The sequence below is a fragment of the Dermacentor variabilis genome, unplaced genomic scaffold, assembly GCF_050947875.1.
Source record: "Dermacentor variabilis isolate Ectoservices unplaced genomic scaffold, ASM5094787v1 scaffold_12, whole genome shotgun sequence".
Lineage (NCBI taxonomy): Eukaryota > Metazoa > Arthropoda > Arachnida > Ixodida > Ixodidae > Dermacentor > Dermacentor variabilis.
Window position 1 is genome coordinate 2,008,601 of NW_027460280.1, and position 24,110 is coordinate 2,032,710.

Below are 24,110 nucleotides of genomic sequence, written 5' to 3' on the forward strand. Positions count from 1 at the left end.
CCGAGAGAGGAAGGCTCATGCGCAATTCAAAAGAAACCGAATCACGTGCCAAATTTCTTCCTCATCCTGTGCTCCTGCTCCAAACCAACAAATGACGTTGCCTGCCACTCAGTGCTGGCCGAAGAAGACATTTGGCCAGAAACATCGTGCTCATTGCCGACACTCGACCAGAAAATTTTTTCTGGTATGTTGCCTGTCGCCAGCCCTGCTCATTAAAACCTCAAAGGTAGTGAATGGTGATTGGGTTCTAGGTAAACGTGATCGAGAATAAACGTTGCTCACTTCGAGGGCGTTCAGCGCCAACGTGGCTGAGGGTTCGCTTTTCTCATGAAAGTGGTTCTTCGAGTTTCGTGACTAAATGCAGTAGAGCACAAGGGCAAAATAATTTCTTTTTTTCGGAACGACGAAATCAATAAAATTCATGCGGAAAAAGGCTGAACAGTTCGTAGTCCGTGTTTAACATTCATCATCATCATCATCATCATCATCAGCCTAGTTACGCCCACTGCAGGGCAAAGGCCTCTCCCATACTTCTCCAACTACCCCGGCCATGTACTAATTGTGGCCATGTTGTACCTGCAAACGTCTTAATGTCATCCGCCCACCTACCTTTCTGCCGCCCCCTGCTACGCTTCGCTTCCCTTGGAATCCAGTCCGTAACCCTTAATCACCATCCGTTATCTTCCCTCCTCGTTACATGTCCGTCCATGCCCATTTCTTTTTCTTGATTTCCACTAAGATGTCATTTACCCGCGTTTGTTCCCTCACCCAATCTGCTCTTTTCTTATCCCTTAACGTTACACCCATCATTCTTCTTTCCATAGCTCGTTGCGTCGTCCTCAATTTCAGCAGAACCCTTTACGTAGGCCTCCAGGTTTCTGCCCCATATGTGACTACTGGTAACACACAGCTGTTATACACTTTCCTTTTGAGGGATAGTGGCAGCCTGCTGTTCATGATTTGAGAATGCCTGCCAAACGCACCCCAGCCTATTCTTATTCTTCTGGTTATTTCAGTCTCGTGATCCGGATCCGTGGTCACTACCTGCCCTAAGTAGATGTATTCCCTTACCACATCCAGTGCCTCGCTACCTATCGTAAACTGCTGTTCTCTTCCGAGACTGTTAAACATTACTTTAGTTTTCTGCAGATTTTTTTCAGACCCACCCTTCTGCTCTGCCCTTCCAGGTCAGTGAGCATGCATTGAAATTGGTCTCCTGAGTTACTGAGCAAGGCAATATCATCAGCGAATCGCAAGTTGCTAAGGTATTCTCCATCAACTTTTATCCCCAATTCTTCCCACTCCAGGTCTCTGAATACCTCCTGTAAACATGCTGTGAATAGCATTGGAGAGATCGTATCTCCCTGTCTGACGCCTTTCTTTATTGGCATTTTGTTGCTTTCTTTGTGGAGGACTACGGTGGCTGTGGAGCCGCTATAGATATCTTCCAGTATTTTTACATATGGCTCATCTACACCCTGATTCCGTAATGCCTCCATGACTGCTGAGGTTTCGACTGAATCAAACGCTTTCTCGTAATCAATGAAAGCTATATATAAGGGTGGGTTATATTCTGCACATTTCTCTATCACTTGATTGATAGTGTGAATATGGTCTATTGTTGAGTAGCCTTTACGGAATCCTGCCTGGTCCTTTGGTTGACAGAAGTCTAAGGTGTTCGTGGTTCTATTTGCGATTACCTTAGTAAATACTTTGTAGGCAACGGACAGTAAGCTGATCGGTCTATAATTTTTCAAGTCTTCGGCGTCCCCTTTCTTATGGATTAGGATTATGTTAGCGTTCGTCCAAGGTTCCGGTACGTTCGAGGTCATGAGGCATTGTGTATATAGGGCGGCCAATCTTTCTAGGGCAGTGTTGCCACCATCCTTCAACAAATCTGCTGTTACCTGATCCTCCCCAGCTGCCTTCCCCCTTTTCATAGCTCCTAAGGCTTTCTTTACTTCTTCTGGCGTTACCTGTGGGATTTCGAATTCCTCTAGGCTCCTCTCTCTTCCACTATCGTCGTGGGCGCCACTGGTACTGTATAAATCTCTATAGAAATCCTCAGCCACTTGAACTATCTCATCCATATTAGTAACGATATTGCCGGTTTTGTCTCTTAACGCACACATCTGATTCTTGCCTATTCCTAGTTTCTTCTTCACTGCTTTTAGGCTTCCTCCGTTTCTGAGAGCCTGTTCAATTCTATCCATATTATAGTTCCTTATGTCCGCTGCCTTACGCTTGTTGATTAACTTAGAAAGTTCTGCCAGTTCTATTCTAGCTGTAGGGTTAGAGGCTTTCATACATTGGCGTTTCTTGATCAGATCTTTCGTCTCCTGCGATAGCTTACTGGTTTCCTGTATAACGGCGTTACCACCGACTTCTATTGCGCAATCCTTAATGATACCCATAAGATTGTCGTTCATTGCTTCAACACTAAGGTCCTCTTCCCGAGTTAAAGCCGAATACCTGTTCAGTAGCTTGATCCGGAATTACTCTAGTTTCCCTCTTACCGCTAACTCATTGATTGGCTTCTTGTGTACCAGTTTCTTCCGTTCCCTCCTCAATTCAAGGCTTATTCGAGTTCTTACCATCCTATGGTCACTGCAGCGGAGCTTGCCGAGCACGTCTACATCTTGTATGATGCCAGGATTCGCACAGAGTGTGAAGTCAATTTCATTTCTAGTCTCACCATTCGGGCTCCTCCACGTCCACCTTCGGCTAACCCGCTTGCGGAAAACGGTATTCATTATCCGCATATTATTCTGTTCTGCAAACTCTACTAATAACTCCTCTGGTATTCCTAGAGCCTATGCCATAATCCCCCACTGACTTGTCTCCAGCCTGCTTCTTGCCTACCCTGGCATTGAAGTCGCCGATCAGCATAGTGTATTTTGTTTTGACTTTACCCATCGCCGATTCCACGTCTTCATGAAAGCTTTTGACTTCCTGGTCATCATGACTCCATGTAGGGGCATAGACTTGTACTACCTTCAATTTTTACCTCTTATTAAGTTTCACAACAAGACCTGCCACCCTCTCGTTAATGCTATAGAATTCCTGTATGTTACCAGCTATTTCCTTATTAACCAGGAATCCGACTCCTTGTTCTCGTCTCTCCGCTAAGCCCCGGTAGCACAGGACGTGCCCGCTATTTAGCACTGTATATGCTTATTTTGTCCTCCTAACTTCACTCAGCCCTATTTTATCGCATTTACTACCCTCTAATTCCTCCAATAACACTGCTAGACTCGCCTCACTAGATAACGTTCTAACGTTAAACGTTGCCAGGTTCAGATTCCAATGGCGGCCTGTCCGGAGCCAGGTATTCTTAGCACCCTCTGCAGCGTCACAGATCTGACCACCGCCGTGGTCAGTTGCTTCGCGGCTGCTGGGGACTGAGGGCCGGAGTTTGATTGTTGTATCCATATAGGAGGTTGTGGCCAAGTACTGCACCAGGGTGGCCAATCCTGCTCTGGTGAGAGAGTGCGTTACCGGTTCTGGTCACCGGGATCAGGCCGCACTCCAGGCCTGTTTGTGCAATTTTCTCAACACACAGTTTTTTTTTGTGTTTTCCGGTGGAGAATTGCGCGGTACCGGGATTTGAACCACGGTCCTCTTGCACGGGAGGCGGGTACTCTACCGTCCCCGCAGGAGTTAAATTAAAAAATTAAATTATGGGGTTTTACATGACAAAACCACTTTCTGAATATGAGGCACGCCGTAGTGGAGGACTCCGGAAATTTCGACCACCTGGGGTTCTTTACCGTGCACCTAATTCTAAGTACACGGGTGCTTTCGCATTTCGCCCCCATCGAAATGCGTCCGCCAGGGCCGGGATCCGATCCCGCGACCTCGTGCTCAGCAGTCTAACACCATAGCCATGCAGCAACCACGGCGGGTCCCGCAGGAGTTGTACGCCTCATTTAACCTACAGTGGTGCCTTATTTGATCAGTCAAGGTGGACCAATCCGAGCTCGGTTATACCGCAAGGATGGCACTCGGCTAGAGAACCTGCTATTGATGACCTGCACATGTGTCGCCGTACATAATTGAGGATAAATATAATATTTTTTTAGGAGGGTTCCCGTACAGTGATAAAATAAAAGAAAAGACATTAAAAAAAGAAAAGAGGGGAAAAAAGGAAGAGAACAGGTGATTTGAACTCGTGACCCTTCGATGTTGCCCGGCAAGATAGCTCAGTCGGTGTGTTCGTCAGGTCCCAAGTTACTTTGAAGCGCCATACCTCCTGCTGCGAGCCTCATACTTACGTGGAAAGGGACGGATGTTGTCCGCGATAGTCGATTTTCTTACTTTCTTGGAAATTGGCCGCCCGTGGAGAAGAGCGAACTCGGGCGGCTTTAGAGACTACGAAAAGCTCGATCACGTGCTCGGCGAGCACGTGATCAAATGCGCGCGCTGTTGCTTTGTCTCTGCGTGTAGTAGTTAAGAGAGCTAGTTTAAGGGAGGAGAAGAAGGAAGGAAAGGAAAGTCTCTGAAGCAAAATTGCAGCACCGTGGTTTTAAAGCGCACCCGTAGTAGAGAAACGGAAGGTGATATAAGCGTACGAGGCCATGATACGCACACGACAAACTGCCTTAAAATATTTAGACTTGAGGGAAAGCTTCGTTAAGAAACGATAACACGGCAATCAGCACTCGAATACGACGAGCGAAATTATTGAGACGTGGAAAATTCCCTTGAAATAAGTATGTATATATGGTTTGCGAGACAAATACTTGTAAGTATTTAACATTTTAAAAGATGAGGGGAAATATGCGGTCACAACATTACAAATACAGAAACTGTCGAGTCGGGTATTTTGTTGCGGTAAGATCTCCGATTGCTTCGCGGAATACATGGTTTTGATATCAATTTCACCAGTTCATTTTCTTTTTTTTTTCTCTCTGGCAGTGTGCCTGACGTGGCGAAACCGTTTTCGCCACGTACGTCTCGCAAGGTAAGAGCTCATGGTGGATGCGTGGAAGTTGTGAGCTCCTCCGTTGGCGCTCAGTGGCGCCCTCTTGCAGTTATACTGCCTAATGTCTTACCTAGGTTAAAGAAGAAACACTACTAACTCCTACCAGCAAATTTTCTGATTACCTATTCCGAACTTTGCTTTTGTATGTATCCGTCTTTTGTCGTTTCCCTACTTTTCTTTCACCAATCCTCCATTCGCCTCTTTTTAATCTCTATTGCGGACATGTTCACTTTTCCACTGCTGTCGCTGAACCCAATGGCTTCAAGGAGACCAGTGGTGCCTAAATCCACCGCTGGGTATACGTGCTCGCATTCTAACAAAACATTCTTCATGGTTTCCCTAGCTTTCCCGCAGCAAGCACATGCTTCTTCTTCCCTCTTATATCTCGCTTTATAGGTGCGTGTTCTAAGGCATCCAGATCTCGCTTCGAAAAGTCATGAGCTTCCCTTTAAGTTATTATAAATTGTTTCTCTCCTGATTTCGTTTTTTCCTCTGAAGTAGTTACTCATGGCAGGTTTCTTTTCCATTGCCGCCACCCATGAGATTATTTCAGCCTCTTTGTTGCTGTTTTGCTCATCCTACAGGCCACATACTTGCTGGTAAGCTTCCTACTTCGTTTCCTCCACTGTGAATCAATGTTTTTCCTGTACATCTACCTGAACGCTCTCCCAGACCATTTACTTTCTTTAATATTCCTCAGTCGTTCTTCCTATTCAATTTTACTGCGAGCTTCCCTCACTTCAAAACTAGTCCAGCCCATATCACCCTGCAGAGCTTCATTTCTAGTCTTCCCGTGAGCGCCCAATACGTGGTGTCCCACTGACCTTTCGTACCCTTCGAATCCTGATTGTACCCCTGATTTAAAGCAAACAGCCGGATTTCCGAAAGTAAGCCTTGGAACCATTACACCTTTCTGAATACCTCGGAGCACCTCGTACCTACTGTATCCCCATGGCGCGTTGCTTCATTGTGGCTCCATTTCTCTTTCCCTTCACTGTTATTGTTTTTTCCTGTGTTTCAATATATCTATTGCCTTCATTTATCCATATAGCAAGGTATTTATATTCTGTTACCCGAGGTATTTCCTGCCCCTGTATTGCCACTCTGTGTTCACTGTTATCATTGAATACCATAACACCTGATTTTCTAAGACTAAATTTCAAACGTAAATTGTTGCCTTCCTGTTCACAGATATTAGCCAGACGTTGCAAATCACTTTGCTTGTTAGCTAGCAACACAATGTCGTCCGCATGAAGTGAACCTGGAAGCTGCTGCTCTACTACTGTACCCGCCTGCTTGTATGAGAGATTAAACGCGATATTACTTTCCTCTAGCGCCCTCTCCATCCTGATCATGTACACCATAAACAGCAGTCGGGATAAAGTTCACCCTTACCTCAGTCCCTTGTTGATATCAACTTTCTGCTCGCTCCTCATCCCTTCCCATTCAACGCAAAGGGTATTTTCTAGGTAAAGCTCTCTGAAAAGCTGTAGAAAATCGTGACCTAAGCTTTCCCATTCCAAAATGTCCCACAATATGTAGCTATATACGTTGGCATAGGCTCCTGTAATGTCTAAAAAGGCCACATAAACGGTGTGATTTTTACTTTTCATATTTGAATACACTGAGTAAGAACAAATAATTTGTCAACCAAACGCCTACCTATTCTGAAGCCATTCGGAAGTTCTCCAAAAATATCATTCTTCTCTTCCTATGCTTGCACATTTAATTTGATCGCCTGCATTGTTAGCCTGTGTATTACCGATGTAACGGCGAACGGTGTATACGAGTGAATTCTATCTTTCTCTCACTAACCTTTATAAATTAAATTCATTCCACTTTGTCGCCAACTGTCTGGTGTTCATCTATCTTTTAAAGTTTTTTCCACTGGTTTCAATAGAGCTTCCTTGCTTTTTTGTCCTAGTTTATTAATCAGCCTAACGGGAACTTCGTCTAGCCCTGTGGCTGTGCGCTTAGGAAATTTCTTTTCGGCTTTCCTCCAGTTGAAATTTGTCAGCACCAGCTACTTTTCCTCCTGAATTTCTTTCATGCTCTTTTTTTTTTCTTCAAATACAACCTCCTCATTGCCTTGGAAAGATTCGGCTGTTATTTTTCGGATGTAATTTATTTGCGCTTCCCCTTCCAGTTTGTTTCCATCTTCGTCTAGGATATGCTGTTTTATTGTTGTTCACTTCCTGCCTAATAATTTTATGTGGTTCAAAAATATTCTAGGTGCGGCCTTCTTTTTCTCACGTATTTCTCACAGCCAACGTTCCCTTTCAACTCTTATCTTTGCTTGCACCAGTATTTGAACCATAGACGTTTTCTCCCCGCATATTTCCCATTTGCTGGCTTCTTCATCCTGCCTCAACTGCGCCTTCTTTGCCGGCCTATGCTCTCGAGATGCTTATCTGTCGTTCGGTGATCGCTTCTCGTATCGCCATGTTCCAACATCTTTTCGGTTTCTTTCTTCCTTTCCGACGAACATGTTGTTTCTCTTTCCGTATTTCTGTCGTTATTACACTTAGAAGCTCACTATATTCCCAATGTTTACTTGGCTATTTGCCAAGTTCTTCCTCTACTCTATGGCTATATTTGTTATTTGCTAAGCTTTCAAATGTGGACTGGCCATTTTGCACTCCTTGCTCTCTTTCCCAACTACATATCTCACTTTCAAAATGCAGCGTTTATCACTGCCTATGCTGCTATAGCCTTCCTCATCAATGACCATTTCTCTCAACTGATCACGAATTCCTTCTGTCATCAGACAGTAACCAATGGTTGATTGCCGCTTTCCTACTTCCCGCGTGATCTGCCCTTCACACTTAGGCATTGTATTCACGATAACGAGGTTATGCTGCTCACAATGGTCTAGCATTGACTTCCCGTCGTTGTCGGTATAGCCATCCAAATCCTGTATGTGGGCATTCATGCCACTTAATAGAATAATTTCAGCACCATTCCCCAAACCCTTAATATAAGCGCTTGTGCATTCCACTAACTCCATATTCTTCTCTGTGCAATTATTCCCGGTCCACAAATACGTAGCGCGCAGCCAAGTTTTTTTTCCACACGTTGTACCTGATAACCGAATACGCTTTTGACATTTTGAATTTACTCTTTTCCATTTGACTCCCTGATGGATGAGCACTCCGACTCCTCCTCCTTTCTCACTGACTTAGTTCTGTGGCGTCCTTCCCAAACATAATTCTCAATCACTGGTAGCCCTTCCGAGTCTCTTAAGGTGCGTTTCTGTAACCGCATACATCCATATTTGTTCTCTATTACACTGTTCCTCAATCTCTGGCCACTTTTTCTTTCTTCTGCCACCCTGCATGTTTATGTAGCTTATTGCATGGCGAGCTCTCTTTCTTGCTTTTCTTGTTTTTCTGTTACTGACGGCGATGCTATACTGAGGTTCCCTTAGGGGACATTTTTCATTAATACCTACGCTGGCCTCCTGAAAAAAGCAACAGCGCGACCAGCAAGTCGCCAGTCCACTTCTCGTGTAAGCATGTAATTGAACTGGATCCCGTCTCGTTGAAAACCACCACGCTTTCTCACTTCCCTGTTTACTTCGACAACCTCGAAGCCTTTCTTTCGGCTCATTTTCCATATTGCCTCATTAGCAGCCATTACGGCTCTTTGTACGTGACTGTCAGGCACAGCGCCTCCGGCACCTTGCACACCACGATCTGCGCGTCAGGGGACAGCTTGCGCAAATCGTCCAGCCCCTTCGCCATGCACTGGGCTAGTCCTGTCCCTTTCCTGTTTAGTACGTCATTTAGCCCATCTGCTACTATGACAAGGTGGCGCACGTGGGCATTTTCCGCGAGATTTGCTTTTGCTCGCTCCATAATAGAACCCAGCATCCACTCCGGAAATGTCTGTACTGCCACTCTTTTAGCGCCTTTCACCCTCTCCACAATTGCTTCTGAGTACCTATCCAGGTTTGAGTAGCCGGCGATAATCAAAATTTCATTCTCTCCTACCTCTCCCTGCTTGCCATTGTCCTTTTCCGCGTGATTCGAACTTGACAAAGGACATTGAACCATGGGTTCTTGCTTTTTCTGCGTGGCATCCTCTAAATAGGTGCCGCTTTTTCCAGCTAACCCCACACCACGTTGCACGCATTCCAGATTGCTGGCATTCCTTCTCCTGTCACGTCGGGGGACTGCATTCCATTGTCACGACCATTGTCATTCACAATGGCGGCCCTGTCCAGCTTTTCCTCGGCTGCTTCGTCTTTTTTCCTCTACCTTCCGTGGATCACGCTCCCTATTTAGCTCTTTGAGCTCTTCAACCTGTCTGACAAGCTCTTCCTGAAAATCCTCCATTTTCTTCAGCCTTGCATCGACATCACAGTGTTTGCCGATTGACTCGGTTCCCTCTCCATTCTCTTGCGTCCCCTCATCTGGCTTCAGGGACCCCCCGCGCACTGCCCGCTTTCTCGGCTTTCTTGAGATGTATTGCACGGCTTTTTTAATGCAAATGCTAAACACTATAATAATGCAGAGCATGTGCCTTCTTGCAAAAATTGATACGCACGGGATCTAAATCCTTAACGTGTAGCAAAGTAATTCTCACCAATGTTTTAAAAGCAATCAATGCCGCAGAGACTTAAGGTATGACACGTTTCCGCACGTGTTCAACCACATGGCCACGCTTTCACTTTCCTACCAACACACAGACAGTAAAACCACTACTAGCTATTAGTCTTGCCATTTCCAAGCTACTATTTAAAGGCTATAAAAACAACGTCCCACCCTGTGTCACGTGCTGAAGCACATGGACGCGCGAAAGGACGCTTTAACCACCCTGCAAAACCAAATGTACACGAAACACACCCGCACACACGAAAAAAGAGAGAGACCGAAAAAGAAAACTACCCAATTATTATTTAAATGCTCAAAAAATAGCGACTCAACAACAGAAGCAATCTCAAAGCATGCACAAAAACTTATGATTTTGTCGCCGCCACGGAGCCCTAAAAAGCACGTCCATCCGCCACAAAATCTCAAACCACTGTGCATCGCCTCATCATTGCTGTCGAACTGCCACACGCACTGAGTCGTCGGGTCGCGCGCTGAAGTTTCTTGCGGCATTCTTACATGCGCTACAGAGCAGCTGTAGACACAACAAAATAAATGTATCGTAGAAACAGCACAATGAGCCCACTTATCCGTGTGACCCGTCGGCGCATTACATCTACTTGTCTAGCGGCCATAAGGAGTGGTTGCTTGCTGTCGTTTGCCATTATCAGATCTAAGTGACGGAAATGTTTTCGGCCTCTCATAGACACTGCCGGAATTAAAATAAAGTGCGTGAAAAATAAAAGAAAAGTTAACAGCGAAAAAAAAAACTGGTTTTGACGAGGAATCGAACCTTCGGCCGCAGTGTGGCAAGCAAAGGCGTTACTTGAACGCCACCAGGAAAGCTTTTCAAATCTTTATTCTAGTAGCATTATTAACCATGGCCTTGAAACTTTAGGCTCTTGATGTCGGTGTTTCGAAGGCCGATTGTTGTGCACTTTACGCACATTCTACTCTCGCGACTTGCCCTATCACACATTGCCGCAGAGAGCTATCCTCGTGCAAATTCCAAGCGCCTATTGGCATCGCTACTTAAGAGCACCAGCATGTCTCTCGCGCTCGCGCGCGAGTCCAGCGAGAAGTCACGGAACCGCGAGGGAAGTCAGTTCGGTGTTGGCTGCCTGTTGCAAGTAGCTGCAATTAATGTTCCTTGTGATAAAGCCTTAGTTTCCGGGCAAAAATTCGTACATAATAAACTAGTTTATTTGGTTGGCTTCATTGAAAAGGTCTCCAATTTATAACGCCTAGAGTCACTTCTGATTGCCGCTTTCGTTAGACTAGGGAGCCGGCTTCGCTACACCACGCATAGGTATTTGTGTAGGTTGCTAGCTCGCACATCACAAGACAGGAAGGTATGCGTGTATAATAACCTGTTATGTACGCATTTTAGCCACTGTACTCCGGAAGATAGTTCTTATGGATCCGCTATAGTGCCGCATCTCTTTGGCGATAAATTGGATTTTCGCGCGTACGTCGGAAGTAGCTTAAAACACTCCGTTCCGTATTCCCTCTTCTCCCCACCAACATTCAAATGCAGCCAGGGATTTGAACCCATTCCCTTGCCAGTGCCACACCAAAGACTATGCCACCATGGTAGGCAATTTCGGGGAACACCCACGTCTCTGTATAGTGGGTGATATTGCTAGTGCTCTCAAGGCACGAACCAAGTAAAACTACTGGCTAGCATAATTTTGGAAGCCTTAATATAAGCACCATGAACGAATATCCGTACTTGTGCGAAACGCTCAGGAAGCTTGCGCAGCACTTGCTGACCTAAAACAGCAAGAAGAAACTTCACGTTGCTCGCGCTAGTCAGATGCAAGGTGGCCGCGGTAGCAGATGATACGGAGCCGGAGCGGTTTCATCCGGGCTCCTCGTCGGGCTAGGGCGCGCGCGTAACGTTTTACGAAGGCGTGTTTTTTTTAAAAGTTTAACGCTACACTATGTCCAGAGGGATCTTTTAAGTTCGTCAGCCAGCAAAGGGACTCCCAACATAGAACTAACGACTGTAGGAATATGGGCTAAACACTCTTTTTCTCTGGTAGAACAATTCCGCACGTGAGAAGGTTGTATACGCTCGTACAGCGCCGTCTCGCCACTGCACCACCTACGCTTACATTGCTGGCGTCGGTGTGAACCACTGTGTGCGAGGACCCCATCAAAGTGTGCGATGACTTAGGAGTCGCTGCCACAGCAGAGCATATTGTTGTTCTTCACCCACTACGAATGTGAGTGTTCTTTAGTTGGGCTTGTCAGTGGCGACGCAATGGCTGAAAACTTTTCAATAAACCGCCGATAGTAGGCGCACAGTCCTAAAAATCGTGACTCCCTTTTTTTCAGATGACTTGCGAAAATTTGCGATGGCGTTTACTTTGCAGAGTCTGACCATACGCTTTCTTTACTATATACGTGGCCCGAAAAAGTTATTGGAAGCCAAAGTGGCATTTCCTTGGCCTAAGTGTGATACCGGCGGATCGTATGGCTTCAAAACCACAAGTACCATCTCAGGTGTTCCTCAACTGTCGAAAAAAATATAATTACATCTCCTAGGTATACTAAGCACGTTTTCAATTTGATGCCTGAAACTACGGTGTCCATCAGTCGCTGAATGTTGCTGGTGCAGAGCACTTACCGAAAGGAAATATTTTCTATCATAAAGGCCACTGGGTGTCACGAATGCTGCTTTCTATCGGTCTCGCTCGTTGACTTCTATTTGCCGCTTCCGAAATCCACTGAAGTAACGTGCACGCCACAGTCTATTTACGGAATCGTCTCTTCGAGCTTGTCGGTAGAGAGAGTGAGTGATGGGAAAGGCAGAGAGGTTAGCCGGATGATATTCTGGTTTGCTACCCTGCACTGGGGTAAGGGCAAATGAAAGACAGAAAAAACAGTGCAGAGAAAAAGCAAACGAAGAAAATGCAGGGAAGGTCATGAACGTTCATCAGAGTCTCTCCGATAGGCCACTCGAACGCAAAAATTTGAAGAGTTCCTTCACTGTTTTGTGGTGTGACGACTGTATGGGTCGGCGGTCCAGGACTGCCAGCTCCGAAAGTGGACGGTCGTCAAGACGCGCCAGCGCCGTCGCGGGTGACTGCCTGTGTGCGCTGTATCGCGGACAGTGTCATAGAACGTGTTCGATGGGCCTCAACACACATGCGGTTAAGGCACAGCCTTCGCGGCACTTAACCACAATTTTTACACCCGCCATACCTACCTGGTGGTGCGGGCTTCCCCACTGTATTTTTTTTTCTTTTTCCTTTATAGGGACACGCAAAGCCATGTCATGAGGAAAGCAAGCTAGCGAGTAAATTTACTTATTAGGGACCTGGTTTAATTGGTGGTAGTCAACGCAGGAACTTAGGCTGCCATCGTTTTTATTTTTTAATAGCACCAGAAAGGACCAGGGAACCTTCGATGGCTGCAAAACGTCATGCTGAAGCATTCTTTTGCCTGACTGTGTATCGGGCTTCCCTCGGAGCGACGATGGCTGAGGCCTCGTTCTGGCCTTTCGTCGGCACTCTTGACGCCCAGAAGAGGCAATCCGTATTCGTGAGACCGAGGAGGCAGTGAGCGTTGGCGGGCATCAGAAATGGTGGAATCACGTGGTAAAGCAGTGCTGAATGAACTGTTGGACCATTCCTCTAGCAAGATGCCGGATAAAATATGTTAGGGGAACTTGTGTTCGTCCGTAATTTATGTGAAAGATATACATCTTGCAATGGCAATGGCTCAATAGCAGTGGTGGAATCTGTTCTGTGATGCCACCAGAGTTCTGCGGTATGTCACACACCACATACACAAGATTTTCAACACAATTGTGGTGGTATGGTCACGTTGTCACCGTCGACAAATGTTTACATTGTTGTTCTGTACTAGAGGCGATCGAACCTTCTCCCATCGAACAAGTTAACTCCAACCTGTCCGGAATGTTTACAACGGCACCGTAGTGGCACAGAAAATCTACTCGTGACGAAAGCAGCTACAGAAGCTGGGTCACCAATAACCCAATCAAACCAAGTTTTATTTCTCCATAAGGAATATGGAAGCGGCGAAAATAAAAGCTGCAAATTGCAGCTTGACTATGCGCCAGGCCCCCTGGACTGGTCAGCCACAGTGCACTTCAGTTAGCCACAGTACACTTGTAAATGGGCAGAAAGTAACAAAACATATATTCTGCACACACCGAATAAAAATATAAAAGAATATCCAATTGAGATACATCACCGCGAAAAAGCTTGCAAAGCACTGCAAACCAAGAACATGCCGTAAATATATAAATAATACGCGCAATAAAGACAATAAACAGGAAAACAAAGGAATCCCTAGGATAGCATACACCCAAGAAACTAATAATCAACAAGAAGTAAGCATCACCATTCATTGCATATATTGAGAAACATTCGTTAAGTCAGTTAAATAAAAAATAAATACTTGAATAATGCCAAGTGTAGCACGTGAAAGTAACCCCAGACTAGGAAAGAGGAAAAAGAAGAAAAGCCAAGATCTTTGCCCGTAGGCGTCGTCAGCTGAGCGCCAGCAGCTCCTATATGGGAGCCGGTCCACAGAGTTTGGACTTTCTTAAGGCAGTCGGCGAGTTCTCCTTTGTATATAGACAAATCAGCGCCAATAGCTAATAGCCCTGCCACGTGCGGTGGTCTGTGCAAACAGTAAGGTTGACGCTAACGATTTCTTTTGTGGTCATCGACGTCGTATCGTCCGGTCGCAGTGATGGCGTTGGGGGTTTAGTAGCATCTCGATGGACGGAGTCAAGAATACGCTACTCAGGTGGCGTCAGCGTAACTGCGAAGGTGCGGCGAAAAGCTCGGTGCAGGTAGCAGGGGATCGACGATTTGGATCAAGCCGTACGTTGCACCACGTGCGTGGACGTCTTCTTCCTTTATATTTTCGTCCATTATTTCTTCCGTTGGTGCAACACTAAGCGCAATACAATCATCAACGATTTGGTGTAGCGAATGGCTGACATGGAAACGTCGCGTCGGTGTTTGAAATGAGCGCCGATAGAGGCAGGTGTAAATCTTGGTTCACGATACCGGCGGTAAACGCTCGTCTGCACACAGGGCGGTCAAGTGCATTTTACCAACAAGTGATCGGCTGGTACAACCTCGGGTGGGTGGTAGTACGACGGGGTTTGCAACGTATTGGGTGGGGTCACGACGGGTAGTATGGCGAGATCCACTATGGGGAGTTGTACGTCGCTGGCGTCAGACTATGTACAGCTGACGCATAGTCTACAGAATCAGGTAGGACAAAAAGAAACGTTTTCCTGCTTTCATGCCGCGGAACTGCCATCACATGTTCTTGCAGACCCACAAGAAAATTGCGAATCTCCTAACGAAGCAACTCAAGGATGAGCTCACCCAGATATCCCTCACTGCTTGCGGTCTCAGAAAAAACAATGATCCAGGCATTGTTTTCACAGTCGTACTGGTGGCACCTTTGCTGCTGCGCGCGCTCAGCCACATAACACCTTGGATGAAATTTGCGACAGTTTGTGGTGCATCGCTCTTAAGATCGGTTCATTAACCGCTCGCATCAGGTGGTGGGATTCTTTAGCTTCAGGCATCCCGGGGTCGGCTAAACAGGCGAAACATGTGCTGCGCGAACATGAATGAGGACAATCACATTGGGATTATGTATACGCGACTGAATGAATTGCTCTGCAGAATTGCACCGATCACTGCTAGCGAAAGTACTACAAGTTGCTGACGAAAGTAATTCCAGGAAGGCAATTTGGCCTTGCGATTTTCGTAGTATTTACGAGTGGCAAAAGCGAAGTAAGCATTTCAGAGATTTAGGTCTTACGTCCAATAATTGGCTACTCGCTTGTATTGTTCGACCCAATCATCGACGTGCCCAAACCCATCACCGTGTCCAGGAAGTGGTGATGAATGTGAAGGACCGGCTGTTGCCCCGGAAGAAGGGTTCCTATTGGCTAGGGGCCGTCCAGGGAGATTACATTAGAGCGGAGACTGTAGCGGTGTACAGGAGTATCAACACGAGGAGGTAGTCGGGACTTCAAGTAGCGCTCCGCAGCGCAGTCCCGAGCATCAGGCAGTGAATCCCAACACCTCCACCAGTGCCGAATACCATAAAACAGGAGACGGGGTCACGGTGCTACAACGACCAACTTTATATTTGGTGAGCTGACGTACCAACTTCGTCTTGTTCGGAATAACGGTGGGCGCTGCCTATGTTCCTTACTTCGTTATCCGCGACAGTCTAGCTTCAGGATGGAACAATATGAGGATCTTTAGAGTAGACGGTGTTCTTCAAATAATGCAGTTTTGTCTCACAACAAACTCTAAACGCGTGTTATATACTTGACGCGTTTTTCCAGGCAGTAGCAGTACCAGAATTCACAACCAGAACAAAAATAAATTACTACCGACAGTGAATAAGTTTTTCAATGAAAGCAGTCGCATTATTACTTGTTCAACGTAAAAAGCATGCATTGAAACTGTGTCTTCGCACCTCGCAGGCGCCGAGCTCAATGAAGTCTGTGCTGCAGGCTGCCTGGCTGCTTACCGTGGCCGTGGGTAACCTCATAGTGGTCATCATCGCAGAGGCGAGATTCTTCAGTGTGGCGGTACGTGCACCAATTGTGTACTTTGAGAATTGCCATGATTTATTTATTTATTTATTTATTTATTTATTTATTGAGTACTTGCATCGCCTTGGAAGGCATTACAGCAGGGGGTACATACGTATTGACGCGTGTACTTGTCTTTATCGGGCGACGCGTTTCACCGCCTCACAAATGTTATCACACAGCGCAGGACAAGCTTGCCTGTGTCTCAAGTTTCTGGAGTGTTATCCATGGTTCCATCCGCTGTCTGTTGTAGCCGAACCTTGTGTAATCTTATTGCATGTATGCGCGACGCGAATGGCGTAGAACTTTGTGGAAGGCACGCGGGTCCCAGCGGTTACTCTGGAACATTCGACGACTGAAGTATAAAAGCCGACGCGCTTGACCCGCTCATCAGATTTTCGACGATCGCTCAGTGCGTTCGCCGCTACCGTTGTTCTTTGAGTGTAGCCTGTTTTTGAGGGCACAAGTTCGCCCAATAAAACGCTCGTTTCGTTAATGTTTTGCTGCCTTCTTAACCGTCACTACCACGTGACAATATCTACATCAATTGACACTCATTTCAATACACAAAGCGCGGTAAAGCTTTTCATTACATTGTGTACCTACAATATTTGACGGGAGAGCATTCCACTCCCTCGTGGTCCTACAAAAAAATTCGTAACGCAAGGTGTCACCTTTAAAAGGAAATTCATCAAGTTTCAAGGCATGGTCTCTTCTACGCGAGATATACGATGGTAATGTAATATATTTGTTCGTGCCAATGCTTGTTTTATCATAGTAAACACTGTGAACAAATTTGAGTCTGAGGCCCTTTCTTCTGTCCTTTCGATCCTGTCAATGAAGTGTGCGCTTGCCTTCGGTGATAATTCGTAATTCCGTGATTCGTAATTCCCCAGAACGAATCGAACCGCCCTATTCTGAATTTTTTTTCAAGTAAATCGAGTAACTGACACGTATAAAGATCCCAGCATATACAAGCGTACTCATGTACCGAACGTACGTGAGTAAAATATAGCCGTTCTTTCAATTTACCAGGTAATTGGCCAAAATTTCGACAGAACAAGCGCAGCTTTCGTGCCGCCTTCCTTATTACCTCCTGTACATGCCTGTTCCACCTTAAATCCAAGGTAAACCAAACTCCCAAGTATTTATTTCCGCAACACTGCTTAGAGTAACGCTATTTAATTTGTACTCTACTCATATGTCTTGTATGAATGTTTCCTTGCAAAGGTGATGTTTAAACATTTTAAAACGCTAAGCGACATTCCCCATTTCGCACACCAAGTTGAAAGTTTGCCTAAATCATTCTGAAGTGCACAAGATCACAATCACTATCAATAACCCTATATACTACGCTGTCGTCTGCAAACATTCTGAAAGATGAGGTAATCGAACTAGTTATATCATTTATATATAATAAAAATAAGAGGGACCCCCAAGACAGAGCCTTGGGGTACTCCAGAAGTCACTACAGCAAGATCAGAGAAGATGCCATTCAGAACCACAGACTGTTGTGTATGTGAAAGATATTCAGATATCCATGCAATTACGTTTTTGTGCAACTTGTAGGCGGGTAATTTGCTAATAAGTGGGTCATGAGCCACGTCATATGCTTTATCAAAATCTAGAAAGATGCAATCAATTATCTGCCTTTTGTGTACTGCTAGGGTGAAATCGTGAGTAAATTGTACAAGCTGCGTCGTACAAGAAGAATCCTGCCGAAATCCGTGTTGGCTTGCATTAATAGATTGTGGTTAACTAGATGTGACATAATACAACTATATATAACGTGTTGCATTATTTTACATGTACTGGTAGTCAAAGACACTGGCCTGTAACTCGCCGTGGTTGCTCAGGGGATATGGTGTTGGGCTGCTGAGCACGAGGTCGCGGGATCGAATCCCGGCTACGGAGGCCGCATTTCGATGTGGGCGAAAACGCTCGTCTACTTAGATTTAGGTGCACGTTAAAGAACCCCAGGTGATCGACATTTCCGGAGTGCCGCACTACGTCGTGTCTCATAATCAGAAAGTGGTTTTGGCACGTAAAACCCTATAATTTAATTTTTTCAACTGGCCTGTAGTTCTCAATACAGTTTTTTGGCCCATTTTTGTATACAGGCACAACATTTGCCAATTTCCAGTTGGTAGGACGGCACCCATGTCTAAACATTTGTAAAAAGACGGCATAAAAACAGGCATATCGATTCACAACTATTAAGCATTGCTGCTGCTATATCGTTTGGTCCATTTGCCTTTCTGGGACAAACGTTTGCTAATAGATTGCGTACACCTTTGAAAGCAAACTCAACTTCAGACATTTCTTCATTACGTAGCGAAAAATCGAAACTTACAACCCCGAACTGGCAATTACTAAATACGGAAGAAAAATAGCAACTAAATGCTTCAACTTTGCGCTTGTAATCATAGAATACCGTGGCTAAGTATTCAAGAGGAGGGACAGAATTGTCGTTCTGTCCATTACGCCGAATATACTTCCAAACTTCTTTGGGATCTGCTACCAACCGTTCTCCAAGACGCGCAAAATAATATTGCTTAGCCGATTTGGCTGAATTCTCAAAATCAAACTTTAGCCTCTTAACTTTGGATAAGTTTTCCAGGGACCTGCGTTTTTTATAATTTCAGTATACCCTCCGCACTCTGCGCAGCAAGATGCGCTGTTCCTGACGAAACCACGGTTTATCTTTATCACCTTTAGATGAAATCATCCGAGTCGGAACGAGTTTATTTCGAAGATAGAAGAGCTTTTCTTTAAAGCTTTCCCGCAACTGTTCAACGCTGAAATCATCCGCTAATGGGTCAAACGTCGGGAAGTACCAATCTAACGACTGATTTATAGAACAGTAAGCAGCCTTACTATACAAGAACACTTTTCTAGGCGGTGCGTCTGCTTTCTAAAAAATGTTTACCTTCCATTAACACTGAAACAAGACCCTTAATTACCGTTCTCAACAGGTAATCGGTTGCCCATGTGAGCATCTTTTGGGTCGCCTACAATTCTGTGTTTCCTACAGGCGCTGTCTGTGTCTGTTTTGCCATAGTCAAGCACACACGTTGTGGTCGGGAATGCCTACACAGGTGTTGTGACGACGCTGGCAAGTCTTAAAAATGCAATGCATTTTCGACATCCCGAAAGAGACGACGAATCCCACAAAGCTACTCGCACTGCGGCGTATGTCAAGAGCTATGCATGACTTCGTGTGCATGCTCGAAGGCACATTTCAACGCACGCTAACTGGAAATGAGAAATCACATCCTTACGCAAGTTAACAAAAGAACATAACATGCAATGTCAAGGAAAACAATAATATATCCAAGCAAAGTAAGTATTCTTACGGGGTTTCTTGGTCACGTGATGGAACGTAGATTGGAAGACACTGTTTCACGGTCAAGCAACGCTACATGCCACTTTGGCGGCACTTTCATAGCCAAATCGAAAAAAAATTCCTGCTTATTCGATAGAAACATGCTCGTTTCCTTTAATGCAACACACGATCTTCTCATTCCGACCAAAGTACAAAGGCATGTTCTGAGCGAAAGTAAATGTTCCAGTGACTGTCAGACGTAGATTTTTTGTGTAGGTCGTGAATTCATTTTGTGAAACTTCTTAAAAATTTGGCGTTTGAAATAAGCGCAAGTATTAAGCTTTCAACCTTGCAAATCAGTAAGAAATAACGATATCACAGTTGTGTCAATTGCACCTATCACATATAAAGTGAACAAAACAGGTTTGTTAGGCACTAGTCTTAAGTCAAACAGACTTCCGAGTAAGTTTTTTACTAGAGCGCGGTAAGAATTGTAACAATTTAACTCCATAAAGCCCAACCTAACATTCCTCATACGCTGAGAGTGATGCCTAAAGACTGATTTAAAGGGGCACTAAAGGCAAATATTAACTCGACGTCGACTACTTAAATACCATTCCCGAAACCTCGCAATACTTTTTTCCGTGCCAAGAAAAGGCGTAGTGTAGAACAAAATTGCATCTGAAGAGTCCGAATACGTTTTTGCCAATTCAAATTTCCCGCCACCCGACCGGGAGAGTGGTGACGTTGCATACGCCAGCACCACCTTTTGCTGCTGTCGGTGAGCAAAACAGCGCACGATCGGCGGCGGTACAGAGCCAGATGGATTCACTGCTGCAGCAGCATTTTGGTCAAGCGGCGTAGACCGCTCGGGCATCCCGCGACATCACATGGAAATTGAATACGCTGCTACTTGCAGTTTTTGCGAGTTGCCCAAGCCAGCAAAACCAGCGCACCACTACGCCATAACGAAACTACTGAAACCTCAAAGCGTAGGCGGTCTTTCAAAAGCTGGTCTTTCAGTGTTGTTGAACTTACTGATTTTCGGAAATTTCTGTAAAAAACATACAATCCTAAATCAAAATGTTGCTTGCTATAGTTTCTAGAATTTAAACTTCTCTAAATCACAAGAAATTTCATTCCAATGTATCCAGCGATTGACTCATGATAGCACTTGCGCGCTTTTCATATAATCAAAAACAGAACTGGGGTTGACTCTGTGCGCATAGTTACTCTTTCAATGCTAGAGTCTTCCTCGTGCTTACAACGTACCATGAATTTAATGCGCGTAATTTATGTTTGTGTGTGGCTGATGAAACAGCAGATATAGTTGCATTGACTGAGATAACTCGAATATGAAAACCGCAGGTGGCTAATAAACAAATGCACCTTTTGCAGTCGTCCGAATCATTCATGTACAGTGGGCTGATGACCTTGGACATGGTGGTGTTCGGCGTGATGGCCTGCTTCTACAAGTACATCAAGCCGGGTGCCCGGGATGAGTACGAGAAGCCTCCGCCGATTTCGGAAGGCGACACCAAGATGTAGTTGTGTGCATGATGTGAATAAATTGCTCAATCGTTGCAAGGCCTTTTAGCATAACGGCTTCGGTCGGCCATCTGGCTTAGACCAGTAAGATTTAGACGACGGTATAGTGGAAAAGTCAAATTCTGGTAAGAGCAAACATCTCACTGAAATGGACGCCCCGTCGCTTTCCAGGCCATGTGCGAGGATATTGTTTGCGCATTCCGTGCGCCTTCTTCGCTCGGGAAAGCAGTGCAGGAGATTTTGCAGGCGCATTCATAGTGAGCAATGCAGTTTTGAGCGCATTCAACTTTGGTACAGTAAACCAACTACGCACGGCGGTGGTTACTCGGAGTGGGCTTCGAATGATGTGAAACAGACTTCTTGATGAAACCTCAAGTTATAGGCAATATCTTTTGCGAGAAGCTTTAAGCGACAGATAAATAAAGAAAGAGGACATCCTTAGATGATTCCATAGAAATGCTTGCAATCTAGTCGGGACCACAGAATTTGTGCAATATAATTGCTTGCGTGTCACTTTGATGGAACGTAAAGTTCCGTGGCATAGTGAAGAAGCTGAAAAGGAGCTCGGAAACGCGGTTTGTTGGATACATGATGAACGGCACAGGCAAGATGCATTGCTTAATTCCACTGACGTCCTTAACATGAGAATTCGTGACTGAAAATACTTTTAAAAAATTTACTTGGTCCAAAATGTTACTAGGTCCGAAAATCCGAAAATGCTTATATACGGAACTACGATTGCTCTGTGAAAACGCTTACATTGTTGTGAACAAAAATGAACGCTTCCAGACGATTAATTTACGCACAAACCACACAAATTTGTGATAATCGAAACTTTTTTAATGACGGCATTAAAGATGCGGACGTTTTTGATCAGTGAAAGGAGGTCGAGTCTTCACAAAAGAACGTGTAACAGTGGTCCTCTTGCGTCAGACAGAAACTTCAGAATCTGTTACTTCAAAGCTTAGCTAGATCGATAAATGTTTGCTGTTGTTTAGTGTTTATAGTTCAAATATCTCGCCGTCTGCAGTTCTTGCGTTATTTGCACGGATACATTGCACACACACACATAGTCCTGCGACTGTGTGTGTTTCCTTTAGGTCCTTCCTCTTGCATTGCGCTGGTTCCTTTTCGGGTTAAAAGATAACCCAAATAGCACAAAAATTCACGCTTCTAAAGTACATGACATCATTTGCTCGTAAATTTCTTGCAGGGGTTATTAAGAGGTGACGCGGGGCATATAGGTCAACTTTTGAACTAATGTTTAACACTTAGCGGGATGTTTGCCTTGTCTTCATTGGAACGTGTAGTAAATTTGGTTACCCCAGCGTAAATTCGTAATAGTTTATGCATATGAGTTTATGCAATAGTTTATGCAGCTGAGTGTGGCACCTTAGGAAATCTTTCATTTTAAAAGTGACAAAGGGAGATCAACATTAATTTCATAAAAAAAGTTTCTGAACGTTCTATTTTACTGAATAGCGGCAGTCACTTCGAATGACTTTAGTAACCACGTTACATGAAAACTAAGTTTGTTTTTGTTGTCACTGATCCTGAAGTCCATACATTTATTTTATAGAATGAACTTAAAAATTCAAGACGTGCAGTCTTGTTCCTCACAAATTTTCAGCCTCAAAGCAAATTTGCAAGCAGTTTTCGTCATGGCAATGTTGAAACGATAAGTTTTCGAAAAGTTCAAATTGGCCAAACAGCACAAGCTTAGAAAAATGGTTGATACTGATGTATGGGGTTTAATGGCGCAAAAGCGAATTATGGCCGAAGAGCACCACGACAAAGGGCAATGAATTATTGCAGTAATATGCGTGAAATTATCAAATTGAGTTGCAAATGTAGATCTGATGTGGCTATAAGGAGGCCTCAAAACATGTCGCTCTGAACTGCGTAAAATATACAAGCTTAAAATTAATACAATGACTCATGATAAAAAAAGGGCACAATAGTTTCAGTATGAAGAAGTGATATAACAGGATGCATACAAGCACTGCTGCTTCCAGAGGACTCTTGTCGTAAAGCAAGAGCTGAGAGGCACATACTGCAAAAACTTATGGCAGTGCAGCTACTACATCAAAGGCGAGGCTGTGCTAGACATGGCCCCGCCAAATGATTTCTAAGATGTTAACTTCATCTGAAAAGCTCAAAACTGTTTCCAGGTTAAAAATCGGTTCGCTACTAAGAAAAAATGCTGGGTGAAGTGGAATACGCTGAGGATACGCAGAATTAAAGCACTTTTCACGCTCAATTTATATTTCCCTGCAATGGATGAAGACATGGAGAACTGCAAGCTTGTAGCTTGTCATGTACTTGTCATGAACACCTTGGACATGAAGGAGGGTCACTTCCAGTCAGTGGGTAAGAATAGGTGCCGAAGGTATGACCTGTTCTTAATTGACAAAGAAACATTTTCTTGTATTGCGTTCTTTTCTCCGATATCCAGTGCCCTAATTTTAATTTGATCAAGTGCAGTTTATCGGATCCCTGGGAATTGCACAACTTCTGCCAGTGCTTGTTAAACTTGTGACATAAATATGATCTAAAACCGTGGCTGGAATGGGTATGTTTGTGTCGTTGTCGCTAAAAGCTACGGAGGTAGCGTTCTCGTCAGCCCCTTCATTGCCTTTTATGCCACTATGGTCAGGCACCCATCAAAGGATGATCACTTGTTAATCTATATAAACAGATCATAGCAATGCATATTGTTCGTCGAAAACATTGTTCTTACGTCTTTGTAAACTCCTTAAGGCGCAGACTACACTGAATGAGCCCGTAAACACAATAGCCTTAGTGAGATTTCTTTGTTTAATTTGTTTAACTGCAGAGAGGATTGCGTATGCTTCAGCCGTGAAAATACTGGTACATCGGTTGAGTGTACCGGATATTAAAAACGATGGTCCTGGAGTCCTGGAGCTGCATGAGCAACACCGGGAGGAGACTTCGAAGCGTCTGTATAAAATTCAGCTCATGAATACTCTTTAAGTTCAAGAAAAGGCGAATGTATATCTGCCTGAGGGGCTCTTTTTGACATTTCTAGGA

At 44.7% G+C, this 24,110-nt stretch overlaps 1 protein-coding gene across 22 annotated transcripts in view; it reads left to right on the forward strand.

The window, feature by feature from the left end:
- The window catches only part of LOC142566355 (peptide transporter family 1-like), a 732,761-nt gene extending 711,667 nt beyond the window's left edge, over window positions 1–21,094 (forward strand). For all 22 annotated transcript variants that reach the window (XM_075677280.1, XM_075677294.1, XM_075677282.1 and 19 more), the window contains 2 exons: window positions 16,076–16,183; window positions 20,910–21,094. In XM_075677280.1, the coding sequence (XP_075533395.1) occupies window positions 16,076–16,183; window positions 20,910–21,059 (258 nt within the window). In that variant the 3' untranslated portion in view covers window positions 21,060–21,094. The remainder of the gene's footprint in view (window positions 1–16,075; window positions 16,184–20,909) is intronic.
- The last annotated feature ends 3,016 nt before the right edge of the window (window positions 21,095–24,110 follow it).